Source organism: Histoplasma capsulatum, assembly GCF_000150115.1.
Source record: "Histoplasma capsulatum G186AR genomic scaffold supercont2.4, whole genome shotgun sequence".
In the NCBI taxonomy this organism is placed as follows: domain Eukaryota; kingdom Fungi; phylum Ascomycota; class Eurotiomycetes; order Onygenales; family Ajellomycetaceae; genus Histoplasma; species Histoplasma capsulatum.
In genome coordinates, this window is record NW_025544804.1 from 2,065,351 (window position 1) to 2,087,044 (window position 21,694).

A 21,694-nucleotide genomic window follows, 5' to 3' on the forward strand; every position below is an offset into this window, starting at 1 on the left:
GGAGAAGCCGTAACTAATGGTAAAATCCACAAATTCTGTGCTGGCATGAGCTTGATTGTCGAAGCCGACACATCAAAAAACCTGGCTTGTTTCGTGTGGTTGGTTCATCCAAGGTGCAAAATTCGAGCGTCCTACGCAGTAGATTCGACAAATTTCTTGATTTCTGCACACGCGGGAATTTTCTTCCTTTATCTTGCTCTATGCTGCATCCTGGTCAGGAGATCAGACCCCCTTCGAAGCGCTTTTGTGGTCCCTTGATTCTTCGATCCACACTGCCACGAGTAAGTCACGAAATAACGTTCAATTAGCAGGTGATGAACATTGCAAGCGAGCAGCTTCGGGAGACATGGCGTCAGCCTTGTCACCCCGAATATTGTTCGCTCGGTCTGCGGGTGCTCCTCTTAGACAGGTCACATCATCGTCGCCTCATTTTGAGCCATGGCCAGTTCCGCATCCACAGCTGCATCTCTTGGGGATAGCTAAACCTTTTGCTTCGAGATATCTGCAACGGGAACAGACCAAAACGCCCTCTCATGGGCAACCTCCATGTTACGGCCAGATACCATCTGTGTAGGCGAATTGCCTTTTGGCCCGACGACATGAAGAAAGCCAAGGCAAGGCAGTTTTGGAAATGTTCTCGTGTATGCAATGAACCAACCCCTTGGGCTTGCCAATTGTTCCAGCTTCCATGTTGAGAACCTCACCATATGTTCACTGTCAAGTAAATTTTGACTCCACCTGGTGTGCCATATTGCTGCCCAAGCAACAATAATAATGGACGACAGTTCGTTATCTGTACCAGGTCGCATTAGCTGACATTCATACTTGGTTTCCGTGGGTTTGTCATATTCCTCGCTCGTTTTCTCCTCGGCCTTTCAATTTTTAAATTTATTTATTTTCATTAGCTGTTAAAATTTCGCGATCAGCGGGTTAACTATCGCTAAACGCTTCTTCAAACATCAAACCAATTCGACAATACCATCGTGATTACGTTCGTCGCTCAATCCATCGCAACGCCCAATGCGAACAAGGAACTCCATCAATAGTTTGAAGCTTTTTCTCTGTATTTCCCCCTGCGTGAATTTCAACTGGTTGGGGCTGATCCGGCAGATCACTGCGGATCGTGATAGCAAAGATCCAACACCGAACCATAAAATAATTCCAAATCCCCCTTGGGCCCTGACTGAGCCTATGGCAGAGCGCCTTGCTCACATGCGAGGTGGCCTGAGAAGGTTTTAAACTTCTGCTGCTCTTTATCTCTCTGTTCTTGGCGTTCCCCTGTTTTGTGTCTATTTCTCTCGGAATGGAATTTCTGAGAGGATATCCTTATGCCTCTTCTTCATAGGAGCGTTGTTGATTGCATTTTGTTATTTTAAAATGAGGTTTTCGGTTGTAGTTTTTCTGAGGATTATGGGTGCACCGCTCTCGCTAGTTACTATCCCTGATGCTGCTAAAAATAAAGGGGGGGGGGGGGGGGCTACTTTCTAAGTTGGGAGGATTTCACATACCCAAATGCCTTTGTATAGCTTAACATGACCCCTTTTCTGAATCCTTATATCACGGCCCAGTAACCTGCTTCCCTTGCTGACTGTACCCCACCAACCCAACACCACAGCACAAATATTTGAATTTCCCTCTACATTTCTTCTTCTCCTATCAAAATTATGAATCTGACGCGAATGTGCAACGTTGCTTTTCAACGGGTTATACCGTTTTGGCCATTCTTTTTAAAATAGGTGTCACAGAAAAATGATATATTCGTTTGTCACATCGCTATTACCCCAACCCGAACGAACGAAAGAAAATGTGGTGTGTACCCCTGGTATACACTGGTTTGGTGATATATGTCAGATCCCTCGCATGGCTTCAGGGAAGACATCTGTTTGTATTGGTTGACACTCTCTCACTCTCTGTCGTACTCTATTCAACTTATCCAAGGACCCTGCTTTTTTTATCAGCATTTCAATGTTTAAGATCATGGCTAGGACAGGTTTTTTCTTCTTCTATTTCTGTGATCATGCCAACCACAATACACTGGCGAACTCATAAAACGATACATTCTTGAGAAACGCCGTCATATCTCATGGAATTTGTATTTGGAAGAATTAACAGCACTTCCACCACCAAAAAAATCACATCAAATCAACTTGTATTCTCGAGTGGTACTGATGGCTGTGTTGTTTGACGCACTGACTGATCACACCTTCTTTTTATCTCCATGCTTTCATTCCCCGGCAATAGCGAGGCTCATCTGGAACTGAGACCTTAGGAAAGGAGGCGGGAAGCATATTATTACATGCACTTGGATATGGTCATTATCATGTCACTGATGGTCATGGGCCTATAAATTTATCATACTTGCTTTGAGCTCCGATGTGGCTTAAGGTGGCAGCTTCATCGAGGGCAAACCAGGAAAGATGCTTGTCGCGGAGCTAAGCTCTTGACTGCAGGTTATACACTGTAAGGGAAGATTGGCAAGCATCTTATTCCTACCTCCTTCACTTGTCACGTAATATGAAGCCACTAAGGCCATCACTGTAGTTGGGAATACAGTAGACGCAGAGAAGCTGCGAGTTCTCCAACTGGTGAAGAAAACAGCCAAAGGGGCAGTAAATTTGATTGATTGGTACAGAAATTCACCCCTTCGTTTTCCAAAACCAAATCGTTCGATTTCCTTTTTCAAGAAGGAAAAAAAAATCATCACAAAAGGTTATCCCCTACACCCCTCCTATCTGCTTTACACATATGTAAGCTCTACCCAATACACCACCTTCGATCCTTAAATCCCACACCTTCCCCTGATAGTCGGATACTCCGCAATAACTGCACGAATAGTAGCAGCCATCTCATATCCGCCAGCACTCTCCCCCTGTTCAAACAAGTCGCACAGGGACATATACACAGTAAGAATACGTAAAGCGGTTTGCTGGAACTGCTCTGAGATTTCAGAGACATCGTACGCGGGAAGAGTGGCCAAGGTGTTCTCAGCAGCGACGATTTCGTTCAGGGTGCTGCGCACGTGACGGGCAAGGAGGGCCATTTCAGTTTGGGTAGAGAGGGAGGCAGTGGTGGAGGCACTGGATGCGACGCTGCTGCTGGTGCTGGAAATGACGGAGGCTGCGTCGTCTCCGCTGGAGTTGTTGTTGTTTTCCTGCTCATGCTCGACGTCATTCTCGGGGGTAGCAATTTCATCGTCTGTGGTGTCATTGCTTTTGGTGCCGGTATTGGTGATGCTGAGACTGTCGAAGGAGTTCGCTACGACTTTGAAATCCTAGGATAGGAATGATATTAGCGATATATATGATTTAAGGAGTCTGAGTCGAAGGAGGGCAACTTACATCTAGAACTGGGGGGTTTGACTCCATGGCAGGCAATCCTCCGATTTCAACACAGGTCATGGTAGAGAGTGCAGCTTCATTTGCGGTGCCAGTTTCTTTTTTATCAGAGATCACCATGTTGTCGCTAGGAATAGAACTGTGTCTGTAGATCTGGATATAATCACTGGGAGATTGCAGTCTGTGTTTCAAATTGGTCAATGATAGGGACAGACCTATGAGAGAGAGAGATGTTGAAGTTGTTAGGTCTTTCTAAAAGGAGAAGAGAATAAAACCAATATATAGAACCTAAGCATGCGGTATATCACTCCTTTTAACAAAAGCAAATGAGATAATGAATGCTGTGACGAACACATGCAAGCTGGTGTTGAGGGTATCTTTGTTAAAGCGTCATATAAGAAACTCTATGACTACAATATTTCTTGTGAAAGACTTCACTATCAAAATGCGCCTGTTCCTACAAGAGGAAAGCGGGCATTTCAAATATGAAATAATTATCACCGTGGTATATAGAGTTGAAGTAGTCCTGCCCAAAGAACGCAAGGACGCGCTGCATCGTTGTTGGAGGAGGGGTAAGACCTAACAGCGACAGGATAAGTAAACAGTGGTTGTATTGCTGCACCGTAGAGCAGAGAAACGCTCTTGACAGCAGGGCGTTTCAATGGAAGTGATGACAGAATGGCCAGGGCCACAGTAGTGTAGATCACATCTAAAAGCTCTTGACCAGAGGCAACTACTCCAACCGCAGGGTCCCGTTTGGTAGATGGTAGTGGAAGAGTTGGTGGTTAGGGGCGAATCTGAAAGTGAACAAGCATTAAAACAAAAAGTGGAAGCTCGGGATCGAACCTGGAATCCCTTGAGCAAAAAAAAACAAAGTGAGTATAGGGGGGAAAGAATAGTCAGTAGAGATGATGGATATTGTTAAAAAGGGGGATGAACTGTTGGGGATCCGAGCCGGAGACCCCCTTGGTCTAATGGATCCAAGGGGAATGTGTCACACAGAGAGGAGTCCAGAGAAAGGCATAAAGAGATCAAAGAAAACGAGTGGGGGGACCCCGATTCGAACCCAGGCTGTTCCCGTTCAGAACAGGTAGATGGGTGTGGTATATTGGGGGTGCACGAACCCTGGCAACACCGCCGGGGAAACACAGGCAAAGTATGGCAGGGCATTCCCATAGAAACGGGCGCGAAGGGGATATAAACCCAATTAATGCGTATATTTTCAACAAGTGGGGTCGGTGGCCTAGTCAGGTCAAGCCAGACCCGAGTCTGGGGGCGCGAAAGCCGCCTTCCCCTCTACCCACCACCCGGCTAGGAGCAGTCAGGCCAAACCAGATCCGGCTGGAAGGCGCTGCCCCTACCCGACGCATACGACCGACCGAACGGTGGAAAACCCCAAAATAATATGTATATCTTATCTCGGGGGGTTTTCATAGCATCGGACTGCCCTGAAACGCGGGTACTTCGATGTGAACTTTTTGCTTTTTGCTTTCTTTTTTTTTTCCGGGTACTATACATCCCATACCATTGCTTCCATTTCTTCTCTCTTCATTTAGAAAAGAGTGATTATTTCTAATCCTTCCTTTGGTCGCGGTAGGTTTGTGATGATTTCCGACCAATGTCCCAGTGGCTGCACAGCATTATGCCAGATAGATTTGTTCACTGACCTGTGATGTCCAGCACAATAAAGTAGTCGACTTCACATACACGGTTAAGACTTCTCAAGGAACAGATAGTTGCCATCTTAGAAGAACTAAAACCACATCAGTTGAAGGTGGTTCTTGAAATGGGTAGATAGATATAGAGTCAAGTTGAATGTAAAATCTGTACACTTCACTGCGGCCATGCGATTACTTTATGTAATACGCCTTTGGAATGATTTTGAAGCCTATACCACCATGTATAGGACCAGTTAGATCTCCGTACGAAGAATGGAAGGGAAATGACAAATAAATGTGCAATTATATCACTGCTTGCACATTTAATGGCTTTTGTACGAATAACGGTAGAGTAGTCTGGTTTAAGCCATAGCTGGTGAGGAAATACTCCATTTCCTCAAAAATGCTGTTTGGAATTGGAATTCTCGCCAGCCGATAGAAGGATAGAAGAAAGTGAAACAAACATAAGTCATAAACATCATATTAAAAATTGTTCACGAAACATGGTGAGGCTGGCCGTGCACCAAAGACATAACATATTGACTTGATGTAATTCAGAGAATAATAATGCAGAAACAGGGGGAAAGAGAGATAATCATAAGGATGCGAGCTCCAACAGTAATCGGATGGGCTGAATGTCGCACGGAAAAAGAGAACGGCCTTGATAAGTTATCACGAATGTGCTGACAAGTATTCCCGGAACCGAATCGATCAAAAGCTCAGGGTAATGATAAAATTCACATATATTGGGGAAGTGGCCAGCGAAGAAATCGAGAGGTGAAGTTGAATCAGAGTTGTGCAGGGGCTGAAACGCATCAACGGTTTTTCCGTCCTGTGGGGGAGCTGTGATAAGCTTATAAACTTAAAAATCACCACAAACTCCAGGTCATGCTGGCAGAGGAACCCCCGTTTCTTGTGATGATTGAAGATAAACAGCTTGCTGAAGTTAGCTATTTGAGGAATAGATACCAAGACAATTTCGGGTTGTTTAATGTCCTTCGTTACAAATATCTGTTGCAATCGGGTTGTGAAGGGGGTGTTGTAAATGTTTAGCGTTGCCAAGCACTATTTTGTAACCTTAAATCTCCTGTCGAAACCGCATGCCTTCAGATTCCACATTTTGTTCTCGAAGTAGAAGTTCATTAGCGTCACGCGGTGACTATGTGGCTGGGTGATATATTCTCCCGGCTGTATATTGAACTGCGACCCAAGGCAGCCCGGAGTGCCGGCAAAGGTCTAGGCAAGAGCAGTACAGAGGTATCAAAGTCATTCGTCAGATGATGTAGATTTCAAAAGTTCAATGAAGACAAAATAATTATTCATATGTCTATCACAAATTAGTTATTATCTTCCAACATACAGAGCAATCTAGACACTAGAACATGAGAAGGATGTAGAAGATGGAAGAGCGACAAAAGTAGCATTTAATTAAGTTGGGTTATTGCTATTTTGTCAAAAGCCACAAATAAGCGTCTAAGAGATATATGTCATAATTAACGTAATCCAGTTGCGTCCCGCTAGTTGTGACACGAAGTTTGGCACACAGAGGCCGTAGGGGAGAAAATGCGCCATAATCACGCTAAAACCACCTAAAAACGGTTGTGCTGCGCAGATGGAGTGAAAGTGAACGCGCACGTATTTGGTGGATCAAGTTGGGTCAACCTGCAAGATACACAATGGCGATATACGTTACTATGAGAGGCTGTATGTTGAGAGGCATGCACGGACGTGGATATGATTATAGCGTACATACCACACAATTGGGCCCGGTCACCAATAGTCGCCAGTTATCTACCTCACATGTTCCCCAATTCTGCTTCCGTTTCTCTTTTCACCTGCTCCAAGCTTGCAGTCCTGATCTTGCGATCCACCACCAATGACGAACCATTCAAGGGCTGAAATCTGCCATCTGGTAACCTTTTCTTGACGCAAAAACTGATTCCAACCGTGCCAACTTCCTTAATCTCAATCAACAAAGCTATCACTACTGATATTGGTTCGCCTGGCCTCCGGTTTGTAGAAGCGAAACTCGAGTCAATGGAATACCATCTTTCGGTGAGGGAGGTCACATAGCCAGCGCCGTCCTTGGTCTCAGTGTTGCAGGTTATCCCCACGTCTTTGAACGGGTCTTCATTTGTCGTGGTTCCTGAACAAGTGATTCGCAGAACAAATCCAACTGAACCAGGTAACCAGACGATGTTATTGTCCGGGCCATTATATTTCGACAGGCTCAATGAATAACTCGGCGCCATTTGAAATTTGCGTCTTGGCTCGAAAATGCCAGTTTCAACTTGTATGGTATGCAGGGCTTGGTTGCGAATCGAAATATGTAGGCGAGCAAGAGAGAGGTAAGGAGAAAAGTCTGGTGTGAATGTTTGAAGCTGAGTCGCTCTTTTACTTCGAAGTGGAAGTTGTAGATTGGAATAGGAGATGAGTTGAGGCTGGGAGTTCAATGAGCAACAAAAAGTGAAGCATTCATGGGAAGGGAATTGAGCTTTATATCCGCATCTCCGTTCCTAGCAACATATTAAGCCTGGGTGGCTCCGTAGGATGCATAGAGATACTAAATTCATTCAAATTGGGGTGTATTGAAGTACTAGTCGAAAGAGTGTGAATAACCCGTCATTAATCTCAAAGAATTAATGTTAAGCCTCAGACGTTTGCACACAAACAAAGTGGGGTTTGTTTCCTTGATAGGAGCTATTCTTCTATTCTGCGATATACACTCGTTGAAGGAAATTTCGGGAATATGCACTTCATAAGCTGGTCGAGTGGATTGTAAATATCACGCAGCTTCTGGTAGGCAATATATTAGCAAAGGAAACATAGAAACATCCAGAACGCAGGGAAAAGAAACAGCAATGCCCATATCTTTGAGGGTAAACTTTAAAGGACATCGGGAGAAGCAATCGGCATAGAAGTAGCTGGTAGCAATTCATCAAGAGCGAAATAGATGTTGATTGGACAACTATATTTTCCTCAACACATAGGGTCCGCAAGTGGGTGCTTGACAAGAATATTTACTTCATCGGCATGCCTCCTACAAACATTTTGATAAATTCAACGTGAAAGTCAAGCGCTGTTTGTAGTGATATATCTTGACAAAGGCATAGGCGTCACCCATCCTTTCTCTTGAGGAACTCAAGATAGGACAAAGCCGCAGAGCGGGAGTTAATAACGTGGGGTGATGCATTTGGTTGGACTCTACCAGCTGCTGGCGTATATCTCGATGTTTGTAGACGATCTGATAAAATATACTGTAGAGATCGAACATACACTATTTAAGTACCAATGTATGCCACCAAATTAATAGACGGACCATCATTTGTCGTCCGCGGTATTTAGGTAAGAAGACTGCTGATGGTCGGGAGACATAACAGGAGCTTGAAATGTTGACGGGGATAAGTTCGGGAGGACCCCAAGGTTGGTGTGCGGGAATGTAATCTCGCGTGCCCAGAGCATCTGCCGCTATCATCAAGTAATTACTCTCCAAGTTCTATCTCTTTGATTGTGGTATTTCCGCGTGAAAGCAGGATAAGAAGGTAATCAGTATTCTGGGGTAAATACATTCCCCGGAATAATATGTTCAGAAGTCGGTTATACCAGGACAGACATCTTCCGGGTATGCAAATTGGCCTTAGTGTTTTTGCCAACCAGATAAGCTAGAAGTTTCTCAAAAGATCATGAGAATGCGGTGATATGACGGAAAAATGCGTGGAACAGCGGCTATTAGCCATGTTCAAGGTCAGTTTCTGGCAGTGAGTTTCACGTTTCTTTGTCCTTTAAATAAGGTTCAGGAAGCGTGATTTTCTCCCTTTCCACAACCATGAAGTTTGCGTTCTGTACGTCCATTCATTTTGAAAGGCAATTCGAATATAATAGAATATCCATGTTTTCGATCGTTGTGCATCAGACGCTTGGTTAATCGGTTCCTCCAACTTACTCGTTGTTAGCAGTGCTAACGATCTTCTCTTCCGTCAGTATAATTTTTTTTTTGACTTTGTTCCGTTTGTTAAATCGGGAACGAAGGTGCCGTTTGTCATCTTTCCCTTAAGTTACTTGTCGTGCTTGGAGGAGGTTATGCATACTGTGCTTTCCTTAAGTTGTTTTGGAGATCTAGCGCTTCACAGGCTAGACAATATTGGGGTTAAGGGAATTACCCCGAATCCGATGGGTTGTCGCTGTCGTAATGGGCGGGACAGCACTTGATCAGGAGTTAGTCAGATCAACAGTTTGTTTCTGTTCAATTTCTTGTACTTTGCTGTTCGCAGCCAAGGAACATTTCCCAAAGTTGTAAAGGTGAAGTTTAGAGTATTCCCTATGCCCGTATACCAGAACGCATTCCATGGTAAATCACGCCACAGGGTCGCAAAATGCGCCCATGCATGTGTTTCCTGCTACATCAACAGGGAATTTCTGATACCTCATTCAGGATACACGAACACGAGGCGAGGTGTGGAAGGCTCGCCAAGAAATTAAAACGAGGCCTAGATATTGCAGAAATCGATGCTTCCATAATCAATAACATTGATTCGGAGCAGACTTCCCTTACGTACTAGTATTCAATTCGATATTGAAAACTAGCTAGTAGTCCGTGCTGTCCCTGACTTTGAGAGTTAGGTCAGTCCTAACCAGGTCTAGCACAGTATCACGGTTTCTCCATTCGCCTTTCCATTCTAATTATCGTACTGTCTCTCGATCAATCTCTATTTCATGCTTCACAAGCTTAACCTCAACAATAGCTCTCATTGCTGTAGTTTTATTATGGGCATTCTGCCGGTCTTGCCATATCAAGTGCCACCGCAGCACTCTTAACCTCACATGTTAGGAATGGAAAGGAAAGGAAAAATGTGGCCGTGCAGTACTAGTACGAATCTTATGACGACTGTAGGTGAGTAGGCTCTGTATGACGAAGAAGTGTGATAATAGCTATGAATTTAATAGGTTTGCGTCTGGTTGTGTGGAAGTCATGAGTTCTAAGGGGAGGATTAGATACAGTCATTGGACTAACTCCAACGCCAAATAGGGCGGGCCCGTATACCTTCCCGTTGGCGTCTTCTTTGTTGGCAATATATGCGAAATCTGAACGATATCGTCCTCACAATATCGAAATGATCTATATATTGCCCATGTTAGGCCATTCTCCCGTAAGAAACGGTCTGCAATGGAAATCGTGAGCGGGTAGTACCTTTTCGCGGTTAACCAGTGCAGCTGTGCCTGCAGATGCGGCCGAGAAGTTGGAGGCCCTGAGGAGTCGGAGACTGAAACAAAGGCGTCTAGTTTGCGAACACAACAGTTCTGAGGGATTTGTATGGGCTGTGGCTGGCTTGGGTATAAGTTGATATGCTGGGGTGACACGAAGTTCTTGAAGCTGAGATAAACGGGTATATTGTTTGGGAACTCTCCAAATGCAGAGGCCGATGGCAGATACAAGCGATTGATATGAGAGTGCAAATGATACTCGTACTCGTACGTATCAGCATTAGCACGCGCAATCTCACGCGTCCACAGAAAATGCTTTCAAGTTCTTTGGAGGGAATGAAATTCCTAGCCTAGTAGCAATTTGTAGTAGTAGGTGAAGCGCACGAGGTGTCAAAGGAACACTGAATACATTTCCTTCTTTTGAAGTTTCATGGTGATCATAGCTATAGGATATGACAAACCCATACAAGGTCTTCTCCTGGCTCAGACTAGCTGTGGTTCAAAAACGAATAAAGACTGATTCTGCCAATTTTGTATGAAGGGAGGACTGAGATGGTATGTAATCATATAATGTCATTTCTTTCGGAAAGAAAGATAAGATATGTAGCATTGGCATCGACATCTTGAACGTTCGGATGTCACCCGCCATCTTTCCTGATTCAGCGGCAATAGCACATATTGCCTGTGTCTGCTTAGTCATCCATTGTCGTAACTAGTTAAACTCCTAGTTAGTTAACTATCCCCGAGCAACATCCGAAGTATTATACGCAGGAGTTATCACCCATCGCCCATCGCCCATCGCCCATCGCCCACTGCGCACCTACGCTTACCTTGCCTGTCCTTCACTGCCTGTCCCAGTGCTTCGCCTTACGTTTGTCGCTTCAGTGTGTTGTGGGGTTTTTACTTAGCCCTTTCGCCGTAGAGCAGGTTATTAGTTTGGTAGGTCACAACTTTTCCCCGCCCGTTCTTCATGTTCGTCTTTGCATTATTTTGTCCCACGGATTTGCGCATCTATTTGTTTAAGCCGCAGCTACTATAGATGAAAAAGGACTGGTTGGAGACGTTTTGGTAGAAGGAGCGAATTTCCCGCAATAGCACAATCGGGTCATGAGGTTTGGAAGATGTTCTCTATATCGCATTTTTCGCGGAGTCCGGATGCGCTTCGTTTCCCATTCATCAAATGCTGTGATCTACTGGCCATTGAATTCATAGGCTCTCTTCCACAGGCATTCAATGGGCGCTGGGCACACTCTTACATTTCGCAGTCTGCGATGGACATCTCTGGATTTTCGCACCCTACTCTATCGTGAATACTCCAGCAGAGATTAGTCAAGGACGTGGCACTGACAATCATGTGTAACAGCCGACAAATACTTCCTTTGCAATATTTGACCAGCCCTATTGGCCCCGTATTCTATCAAGCCGCCTTGATTTCCAATCCTCCTATACCTATATCTCGGGTACGCAGCATGGACGTTAAAGAAATAGAATTCAAGTCTAAGGCATTGACGAAGGCTGCGACATCCGGAGAAACCCCAGCAACATTGATATCATTGCTTAGGGAGCTACAAAAAGGTGTGCGGCCGACAGAGGACCTCCTGCGCTCCACAAAAATCGGTATCATTGTCAACAAGCTCAAACAGCATAAGTCACCCGACGTTGCTCGTTTGTCTAGTGAAATCGTCTCGAAATGGCGTAGCGAAGTCAACAAGCAAAAGGTCACTGTAGGTGGTTCACCAGCCGCAAGTCAGAGATCCAGCGATTCACCCAAGCAGACTCCCAACGGCACTGCGTCACCGGCATCAACGGGCGCTGCAGCGTCAGATAGACTGGCCAAATCTACGGTTCCGCCAGACAAGCGCAGTTGGAAAACAGATCAGCTTACTATCACGCACACCCAAAATAAATCTCGCGATAGCTGCATCGGACTGATTTACGATGGTCTTTGCTTACATTCCACCGAGCCGCCGCGCGTCGTTCTCCAAAAGGCCATCCAAGTCGAATTAGCCGCCTACAATGCCTTCGGCCCAGAAACGAAGGAACAATATCGCACCAAGATGCGCAGTCTGTTCCAGAACTTGAAAAACAAATCCAACCCGGACCTCCGTGTGCGCGTGCTCTCCAACGAAATCACGCCAGACAAGTTCGTTCGCATGACGCATGACGAACTCAAATCAGACGCACAACGTGAAGAAGAACGCAGGATCCACAAGGAAAATATGGATAAAGCTATGGTTGCGAAGGCGGAACGGAGTATCAGTACAAGCTTGCAGTGCGGCAAGTGCGGACAGAAGAAGGTCACGTATACGGAAGCGCAAACGAGGAGTGCAGATGAGCCTATGACGTTGTTTTGCACATGCGTTGTGTGTGGAAAGTCATGGCGTCAATAAGATGAAACCTCTTCTTGATTGGACACTTGGTTTTGGGCCAATCGCGCGTCCTTTCCACTCTTCATTATTTCTATTCTTGTGTTCTTTCTTCTTCCCGTTACTTGTATTTATTTCCCCATTATTTCCCCTATCCTTCTACTTTTCCAACTTTGCTGCACACTATTACTCATCCAGGGGTGGCATTCAATTTGCGTCTTCCACTTTCCTGTTCGTTATTAAAAGGATCTTGTGTTCATTTCCTTTCAGCACTTCTTTAAACGGGGTTGTCATGGTGAAGGGTTTTTATTCTTGTACTATTTGGCGTTTCTTGTTTATTAAACGGGCTGCTGATGAAAACACATCATATGTTTCCTTTTCTATTTTCTACCCCACCTTAAGTTTCTTTTGTGTTTTATTATGTTTCCATGATTTCTCTGGAGTGAATTCTTTCTAGTTATTTTCTCTACTTCTTGCCAGCTTTAGGATTTTTTTTCTTCTTCTTATTTTTTTTTTTTTTTAATTTTCATTTTTGTTCTCGTTACCTTCCTAGGTTCTCACCGTCGGACCTGCAATACGGACGCACTTAAGGAGGATAAGCATGGCTTTTTGCTGTTCTTGTCTGATAATAGAGTGGGATAATTTGTGTGTTACCTACTCGCTTACATTGCATTGTCGCTGGCCTGATCGACCTTGGTTCTGGGAAGTCATGCCTCTGGAGAATAAACCAAGCAAGAAGCCTCCCAGAGAGGAGTCTCTTGTTTGTGAGTGGGAGGGGGAGTAATAATAAGAATTTGTAATTCGCTTTTCGAATAATTGAGCAATTCTTAGTTTGTTTCTTTTCTTTTCTTTTTTTTTTTTAAAAAAAAAAAAATCTTTCTAGGTACATGATCAATCACAAGCAAAACTAGGCGAACCAACATGACCCAACCCTTCTGCCCAACATTCGGACACATCTCGGCGATTGATTTACGGTCCCTTATCCATCAATTCCCCGTCCCCTCCTCCACTCCAAATGTATCCGGAAAGAACCCCGGCGGCGGCCAAATATCTGCGATCGACGGTGGTCGCATTATCGAGTTACGGAGCGGTAGCTTTCCCGTGCCCTCCCAATTTTCGTTCTCCTCTTTCGGATCACGGAGCTCCTTGGCATAGCCCTCCATGGAGCTGTCATCATTGTTGTTGAGGAGGAGTGCGTCTTCGCAGACTTTTTCGTCGTCTGTGTCGACGATGAGGTGTTGGTGGGGACTCCTGCCGCTGTGAGTGAAGGTTATGAACGCCTTCTTGTCAGAGGTGGCGGTTTCGCTATTGCTTGGAGATGGGAGGTCATGGAAAATGGAGTCTATATCATTAGAGGCTGGGCCAGAAAGGGGAAAAGCTGGTTTGTGATTGGGGAATAGGGTTGGCGTGCTTTTTTGTTGTCCGTGAGTATGGCCATCGTTTACGGGCTCGGGATGGTGATTAGTCCTTTTTGGGTTGGCTTTGAACGCATGAGACATGTACGTGGATGGGGAAAGGCATATTTTTGCTCTTGCTCTTGCTCTTGCTCTTGCTCTTGCTCTTGCTCTTGGAAATCTCGGTGTTGTTGTTTGGATCTGCTTCATAGTAACAGTGGGAGATCCCAAATCTATCCAGATGTCATCAGAGGCCTGTGGTGAAGAGAGAAGGAAAGGTTCGCTACTGTTTCTGTAATCAGAGCCGCTAAAGGGTTCCACAGGTGTCTTTGGAACTAAAGGGAAGGACACATCCTCTTCGTTCACTGCTTGTACAGAGTCCGTGTCGTCCTGTGAAGGAGGCGCTAGCGAGTCGAGAATGCGATACACGTTCTCATTAGACGGAAGCGAGAATTGCGGATATAGTGAAGCATTGCTTCTGCCCGAGGAGCCTGGATCCAGTAACGGAGAATGAAGAAAATGTTCATCCGACGTAAGCTGCTTCATATCCGCAACTAAAGAGGAATAAACTGGCCAGACCCCTCCCGCAAGCGATATTTGACTCGCAACTGACTCGAACCAGGAAGTATCCAGCTGCCGTGATGGGTTTTGCAATCGTGCAGCGTCAGTGATTGTTCTTAAAGCAAATTCGAAAATCGGCGGAAGGTAGGCGTGGGTGAAATTTTCTGACTGCGAAGTCAAGAGAGACAATGTTATATCCATTATCTGACGAAGCGAATAAGGAAACCGTTGTCCATGAGGTAATAGACAAGTAGAAAGCCTAATCAGCGTTGCCGTCTGGGTCCAAAGCAGAAAGTTCTGATGTGGCAGTAATGGTGGGCGTTCGCCCAAGAACACCTTGGTGCTAACATCAGACAACCGACACCCTTGCGGAAGCTTTTCTTCCCAGTGCTGGAGGCTCGTGAGGAAATATTCATGCGCCATAGGAGCACTATCGTAGAGCATATTGAGGAGTTTTGAAAGCTCTATTAGCCGGTTAAAAGTACTGCAAGACCGGAGCGGTCCACGAGGGCAAGGATTTCCTCTATGAAGCTTGCAGAGAAGGAAGACATCCACCCAAGGGCTCCACTCTTCCAGTCCGTCTTCTTCCAATAAATCGGCACCCTGTATGCTATCATATCGCAAGCGTGGACACCTAGCGAGCCGAGCAGATAACAGAGTGTCGAGGAGAAAACATCCAAGAAATGTTTCTTCATGCTTGGCGTGGCTAGGGCGCTGTGTTTCTTTTGATCGAGCTCCAAGACCCAAATCGATAGCAATGCTTGCTGCCTGTCCACAAAGGACCCATGCAGCTGTCCAATCTCCGAATCCAATGTTTACAAGCGTTAATAGTAGGGCAGCCTGAACATGACCGATTTCAAACTTCCCTTTCTCATCCGGTATCAGGTTTCCCGCAACTGCATAGAACTCTTTTGCTTCCTTGTGGGGGTTTTTCGTCAGGCCCATTGAATTTGCATCAGCTCCCGACGGAATCTGGGTAGCAGTATAACTTATAATTGCCCAAAGAACAGCATGATTTCCTGATCCAGTGAGATTTCTTTCCATTTGGAAAGACGGGCTTGAGTATTGGTAGGAGGCTTTGAGAACCTCATGTTTTGCTAGAATTGGAAACCAGCTGTGCGTATATGCAAAGTACATATTGAGCAGGTGAGATGTTTGGGTAGGAAGTTCCATACGAGCGTCACTTTTTGCAGCCTGGTTCATATAAGAAAGGTGGATTCTTTTCTCGTCCGTGCCAGGGGACAAGGGCGACGTGTATCGACTTCGAGTCAACGCCCATGGAGAGAATTCACCAATTCGGGAGTCCGAGAAGTCGACAAGTTGAGGATCGGAAACGATGTTAGATACCAAATCTCCAAGTTCGATACCTCCCCCATCTTCTTCAGAACATGATGATCCAAAAGTGGTTGATCCTGGACTCGACAATAATTCCTCAACATTCGCATACAATTCACTCGATTTCCATGTCCCGTGTAGCTTCTCTGACGCCCCTTCATTGTTCCATAATGCGACAAGCTTTTTTCTCCGAGGGGATTCTCCTTCTTTGGATCCCAGCATTTCAAGTACTGCCTCCTCCAGGCCTTCAATATTGGACATTGATAAGGCCCAAAGCTTTTCCAGGCCACGGACGTAACCCTCTGGAAGACCTCTTTTCTTGGGACTGGGGTCGTAGGAACAATCATGGCCGCATTCTCGACATGCCAGACAGGCGGGGCGTAGTCCGTCACAACGATACTTCTTGCCTCGACATCGATCGCAGGCCTTCGATACTCGTTTGCGTTTGTTACCGGCATGTCGCGTTTCATGATCCATATGATCGAGCATTTTCCAGCCGGTTGCTTGTTTCTCAAATATGGGATATAGGAGATTGCATGTGCAATCAAACATCAAAATTGGAATTAACGAGAAAAGAAGAAAGCAAAAACAAGAACTTCGCATCCAGCGCAGTGGTATTTGAGGCCCGGCTCTTGCTTAGCAAGTTACCCGGGCGGGCCTCATGATTACTCGTAACCTTGCTCTCCAACCACTTACCGTCTATGCTCCGGGGGCTTAGAAATTGCGAGAAATTGTCCATACCTTAAAGTGAAAGACAAGCTTTTGGGGAGGTATCGACCTTGAAGCAGCATCATTGGTTTGGATACAGATTCGACGAGAAAAAAAACAGGCCGGTTTTGGGGCACGTCAGGTGTTGATATCGCCATTCTGGCTTGCGGCGTTTGGGTTCAAGCGGATGAATGACCCCACGGCTAGCAGACTCGGCTGATGAAAGGCAAGCCACAATATGGTACGAAGGACAGGACTTTCTTGCTTGTGGAGATTTCCAGCCAGTAAAATAATTGCGGGTTAAGTCGCAGCCTGTGCTCAGTGAACCCTGTTGGAGGAGAATCGTTAGGGACTTGTCCTCGTCTCAAATCTCAAATCTTCTCAATTTCCTTTCCACCCCGCCTACGTATAGGAAACTGATAGTTATCCCGTGTTGTCATGAGGCAAATCATACAGGCCGAGCTCATTATATCACTGCAACCAGCCATCTAGGCATTGTAGCAAGGGAACACCGGAAATATTATCAAAAACAAGATCCAAATTCACGGGCTTTGATACTCGTACGTGAGCAACAAACTCCGTGCTCAAGCTCGCCACGCCATTGCCGCAGTCCAGCCCACTGTCTTCGTTCGTGCGCTGGAAAGGGATATCCATCCTTGTGACCAAAAATACGGTGTCTGGGCTGTTTCAAGCCGAAAACTTCAAGCCCAGTTCCAGGAACGGATTCCGCTGGCAGTAGACAAATGCACCAGCAAGAATTAGCGCGGAGAGGAGACTGGTGCAGATATCTATCGATCAGCCAATGCCCAGCATCTTCGGAATGGACTGAGCTTGCCAGATATTTTGTAGCCAACTCCTTTCTCGAGGGTTATGTAGAATCGTACCAGACCTGAGCGGCTTCCATGAAGATAGAACGAACCATGGAAAGTTTTACGACTCCGAAAGTTTATTTATTGCGATTTTTATATTTTCTGGTATCGACATAGTATTTAGTCCCTTCATTGCAGCCTGAGATAATCCCCAAATGGTGGAATCTGCCCTTAGCAAGCGGCAGCTTATCAGACTAGCGGATTTCCCAGACCCTGCCCGGCCAGCCAGCAAACCACGGGGAGAAAACAACACCTCAATGCTCAACGTACTCCCCCCTGTGCCTCTGCTTCTCTCCTCCCTTCCTCCAACACCTCTCAGAACCATGCGTCCTTCTTCTTGAAATCGCCCTTTTGGATATCCAGACAGGTTGCCATACCGCTACCTCCACCGTCTTTCTTTGCCTGCCATGTATATCCCCGACCAGCCCCAAAATGACGCCTTCGCCTGGGCAACGACTACCTCCGCATGTGAACAGCGAGGATGCCCTATATCAGATGCTGCAGGCATGAAAAAGAGAAAGAGAGATACAACCAATTGGGATAACCAGGTCAATGCTAGTATGGGCAGTTGGTGGGTTTAGCATTTCCTTCAGCCTCTATCTTGTCCATCTATTTTTTTCCCTCGGCAACCAACGCTAACAATTTGGATCTCCCTATATCAGCACCGCTTTCATCCCGGGCAACGCTCAGCATATCGACGATAAATCTAGAAGTGGATACAGTCAGCTCTTGGGGGAATCGTCGTCAGGTTCAATAACTTCCAAATTTGCCCCCTGGCCCATTCCTGAACGGAGAACGCATCCATTCCGACCCTGCCTGCAACCGACGGCAATAAAACGGCGGCGTTTGATACAGCAACAGCAAAACCAGCAATCACAACAGGAATGGAGTACCATTCCAATAAGCATGTATGCAGGGCAGAAGCCGCAGCATCTCTACTCCACTGATCCCGGGAGCAGCCTGCCACCAAAATCACCATCCTCTTCACTCCATAAAACGAAACCCAATACGCATCACAATAACGACCCTTCGACATCGTCCTCACAGAACAAACCCTCATCCAACATCACTCTATTCCCCTGCCACATCTGCCATCGTCGCCCCACTACACGTTCCACCCTTGACGCCTATGCCGACTGCGACCTCTGCGCCGAGCGGACCTGTTACATCTGTCTACGAGAGTGTATGGCTGTCGATTGCAACTACGCTCGCTCCCCTCCGAACCCCTATTCAGGCCGAGGCAAGGAGAATAATAACAGCAATACTAGTAATACTATCAATGAGAATGACTGTCGAGGCAAAGGGTCCTGTTGGCGGGGCAAGACTGCGCCGTCAAATTCAAGGCCAGGACGTGGAGGGGAAGAAGAGAATGGCCCCAGGACGGGACGGAAGGTGTGTTCGTGGTGTGCAGTTGAGAGTGTCGTCGACGGTGGCGCGGAGGTTGTGAGGTGTTTTGCTTGTGTAGCCGGATGGTGACCTCGTGCTGGTTAATACGTTGCGTTTTGGTGGCGTTTTGGAATGGATTGGACAGACATATGTTGTATGGGTATATATATATTGTCTAAGTATGCTTATGGCTGACTTGTTTTTTGTCTGCCATATGCGAGAGATTGTGGGAGGGATGGTTAAATGCATGGATATCCCAATCTCTTTCATTTTCTTTAAACCCTCTTCTTTCCTTTTCTTGTTTTAAAACACATTGCTGCTATCGCTATCTTCTGGGCGACTTTGAGAGTGGCATACATTTTCTCCTTTTGTTTTTGTTTCTATTCTTAATTCTTTTTATTTTTTTTTCGTTTCTTTTCTTTTCTTGACAGGTTGATTGAGGATCACGGAACAGAACATATTTTTAGTTTAGAAAATTCGTATGGGTCATTTACGTCGAGAAACCCCCTCTCAATCTTAGCTAGCGAACGGGTATATATATAACAATAGGGTTTAGTTTTGTATTCTATTATATTTAGGACATTGTTTTGGGTATTTGCCCTTTTTGCCGAATACGAGTCGGACGCTTGTAGTCTAGCTAAAATCTCAGAAAGGGGTCCCTATCATCATGGTTCTTCTAGTGATTAATTAAGTAAATAAATAGATAACAAACAATGTCATTATTCATCTGCAGAGTCTCTAGTGTTTAAATAATGGAAATTGAGAGAAACTTCTGAATTGGATGAGGCGTTCTAGACCAAGGAAAGTAGCATATCAGAACCCGAATTGAATCTGTAAACTGACCAAGCGAATGGAATTTCTTCCTAAGGGATTCGTACTTCCGACTGAATATACCTGGGAGCCAATGCAATTTGAATATGGACTAAAACGAGTTATATGCCACCGGGCAGAAATTGATGAAATAAGCGGTGCAAAAGCAAGGGCATTGAATCCCAAGCGGAAAAACAAAAATAAATACATAAAAAGAGACACAAACGGAAGGGGAAAATAGAGAAATATACAACGTTACATAAAAGGGGAAAAGGGTTATACGCTACCCCAATTTACCTCCCAAACCTCATCTCTGCCCTCGCATACCTCCACAGCCCTTTAAGAAACTTTTGATACTCTACCGCCTCCCCACCCCCAGTAATCAAGCTGCCTTTATCTCCCGTGCAATAGATCTCCGTCAGCCGCAACTGCCACGGCGGATACCCATCCAGCCGCACAAACGGGCCAAACACCATCAACAAATCTGGATCAGACTTCATCAACACAGCCGTCGCGGCGTCCGCAGGCAACGACCGCGGCGAATCTGACACGGCAGTGCTGGACCCCGTACCGGCTGAGGATGCGATGCTATTGCGTTCATCGAATAGCGGATCTCCAGGAGTGCTCCCCAGCGGCGGTGTAGGCGGGGACGTCAACTCGCTAATCTCAGCGTCGATGAGTTTCGGGCTTATATCTTGCGGTGACAGGTTACCATGCTGGGCCATCTCGGTCAGGGTCTTTGTGAGGTCGACCAGTGTCTCGCGCCCGTCTGTGGCGGAGAGGAGGAGGAGGGTGAAGAGCGCGGGATTTGCTTTTGAGGAGGGTGGGCAGAGAGTTGGAGAGTAGAGGGCATGGTGTGGTGCGAAGAGGCGGAGGGTTGGTTGGTGGGAAGGAGGCCCGTAGTACGTTGATAGTTTGCTTATGATTATTTTGTGGAGGGTTGGGATGTAGGATTTTAGGATGCCTGCATTGTACATAAGTTAGTTTTGGTTTAATTTTAATTTTAATTTTAATTTTTTGATTTGGTATGGCGTGTTCTCTTTTTACTATTTTGATGAAGTGTAAAAGGAGTTAGTGGTAGGTAATATACCTGTCTTCTCATATATGCTCAACATAGGTATACCAGCGCACGAGCTCCAGGCTACCAACTCCGCCACCTCGTCCATAATCACATCCAGCGCATCCTCATCCTTCCCCAGCATCAACACGATGCTCAGATGCTGCGGTAGCTGACTCAGGCCACGGACATCTTTTTGTATGAGCTCGGGAGTGCGGTGATGGTAGTAAAGAATGGCCAGGATTCGATCAATGATGGCATGATAGCCTTGACGGAGCCGGATGTAGATGCTGAAAACAACGTGGATTAGAAAATAGGTGAGGTAGTGTAATGTCGACTTGAGGAATGCTCGGATAGGTTTCCTCCTCTGCTTCTGCTTCTTCTTCCCATGCCTGCTGCGGGCCGAACGGATGGTAGATGGATCTGGAAGGTAGGGTTTGAGGAGAGCTTCACGCTCGGCCGGAGTGAGCTTTGAGGTATCGACTCGCGAGTTCCGGCGTATACGCGGGTCTGTGGGGAGAGCCATGAGATGGGGTGCGAATCGACGGACAGCAGATGCGATCTGGCAAATATCTCTACATGGATCAACTCCGGCGATTTAGAGGTTGAAGGGTGGTTGCAGAATAGAAATAATGAAACCAAGAGAATTACTATTCAAGGTCAGGATCGCATGGGTCCAAATATATAACGTCCTCAGATCAGAAGATATTAGCAGTGAGGTTGGATCAAAACGGTGATATCAAGCGCAAAATCTGCAATGAGGATGAGGCTGTGATAGGACGTTTGCGTCATTCCTCGGCTGAGCATCTGCGAGATCTGGCGAATACTAGTGGTACTTGTATTTGTTATTGAGTTGCTTCTCGTGAGAGCAAAAGTGAAATAAAGCCCTGTTGCATTTCCTGGTTATTTTGTTTGCTTTTCATGACCTAGAAATATTCAAAGAAGAATTCTGAAAAATAAAGGGTGTGGCAGTAGCAGCCTAGCGTGGACCGATATTCCAACTGCGACACCTT

General features: G+C 45.9%; 7 protein-coding genes across 7 annotated transcripts; 3 read left to right on the forward strand and 4 right to left on the reverse strand.

Annotated features, from left to right (window-relative positions):
- Positions 1-2,779: 2,779 nt before the first annotated feature.
- On the reverse strand, positions 2,780-3,455 carry HCBG_03731 (uncharacterized protein; the record flags this gene model as incomplete). The annotated part of the gene is made up of 2 exons (XM_045430780.1): positions 2,780-3,271; positions 3,339-3,455. 2 exons carry the CDS (start codon positions 3,453-3,455, stop codon positions 2,780-2,782), a joined length of 609 nt encoding a protein of 202 aa, XP_045288923.1.
- A 325-nt stretch (positions 3,456-3,780) lies between these two features.
- HCBG_03732 (uncharacterized protein) lies at positions 3,781-4,739 on the forward strand (the record flags this gene model as incomplete). The annotated part of the gene is made up of 2 exons (XM_045430781.1): positions 3,781-3,907; positions 4,426-4,739. The coding sequence occupies 2 exons, from the start codon at positions 3,781-3,783 to the stop codon at positions 4,737-4,739; spliced, it is 441 nt and encodes a 146-aa protein (XP_045288924.1).
- A 2,050-nt stretch (positions 4,740-6,789) lies between these two features.
- Positions 6,790-8,267, reverse strand: HCBG_03733 (uncharacterized protein; the record flags this gene model as incomplete). The annotated part of the gene is made up of 3 exons (XM_045430782.1): positions 6,790-7,434; positions 7,718-7,789; positions 8,202-8,267. 3 exons carry the CDS (start codon positions 8,265-8,267, stop codon positions 6,790-6,792), a joined length of 783 nt encoding a protein of 260 aa, XP_045288925.1.
- Positions 8,268-11,664: 3,397 nt separating this feature from the next.
- HCBG_03734 (transcription elongation factor S-II) lies at positions 11,665-12,960 on the forward strand (the record flags this gene model as incomplete). The annotated part of the gene is made up of 1 exon (XM_045430783.1): positions 11,665-12,960. The coding sequence occupies one exon, from the start codon at positions 11,665-11,667 to the stop codon at positions 12,583-12,585; it is 921 nt and encodes a 306-aa protein (XP_045288926.1).
- A 587-nt stretch (positions 12,961-13,547) lies between these two features.
- HCBG_03735 (quinic acid utilization activator) lies at positions 13,548-16,340 on the reverse strand (the record flags this gene model as incomplete). The annotated part of the gene is made up of 1 exon (XM_045430784.1): positions 13,548-16,340. One exon carries the CDS (start codon positions 16,338-16,340, stop codon positions 13,548-13,550), a length of 2,793 nt encoding a protein of 930 aa, XP_045288927.1.
- A 1,495-nt stretch (positions 16,341-17,835) lies between these two features.
- On the forward strand, positions 17,836-18,904 carry HCBG_03736 (uncharacterized protein; the record flags this gene model as incomplete). The annotated part of the gene is made up of 2 exons (XM_045430785.1): positions 17,836-17,999; positions 18,091-18,904. 2 exons carry the CDS (start codon positions 17,836-17,838, stop codon positions 18,902-18,904), a joined length of 978 nt encoding a protein of 325 aa, XP_045288928.1.
- A 671-nt stretch (positions 18,905-19,575) lies between these two features.
- HCBG_03737 (ditrans,polycis-polyprenyl diphosphate synthase) lies at positions 19,576-21,207 on the reverse strand (the record flags this gene model as incomplete). Its single annotated transcript, XM_045430786.1, has 2 exons — positions 19,576-20,588; positions 20,715-21,207. 2 exons carry the CDS (start codon positions 21,205-21,207, stop codon positions 19,918-19,920), a joined length of 1,164 nt encoding a protein of 387 aa, XP_045288929.1.
- Between the last annotated feature and the right edge of the window lie 487 nt (positions 21,208-21,694).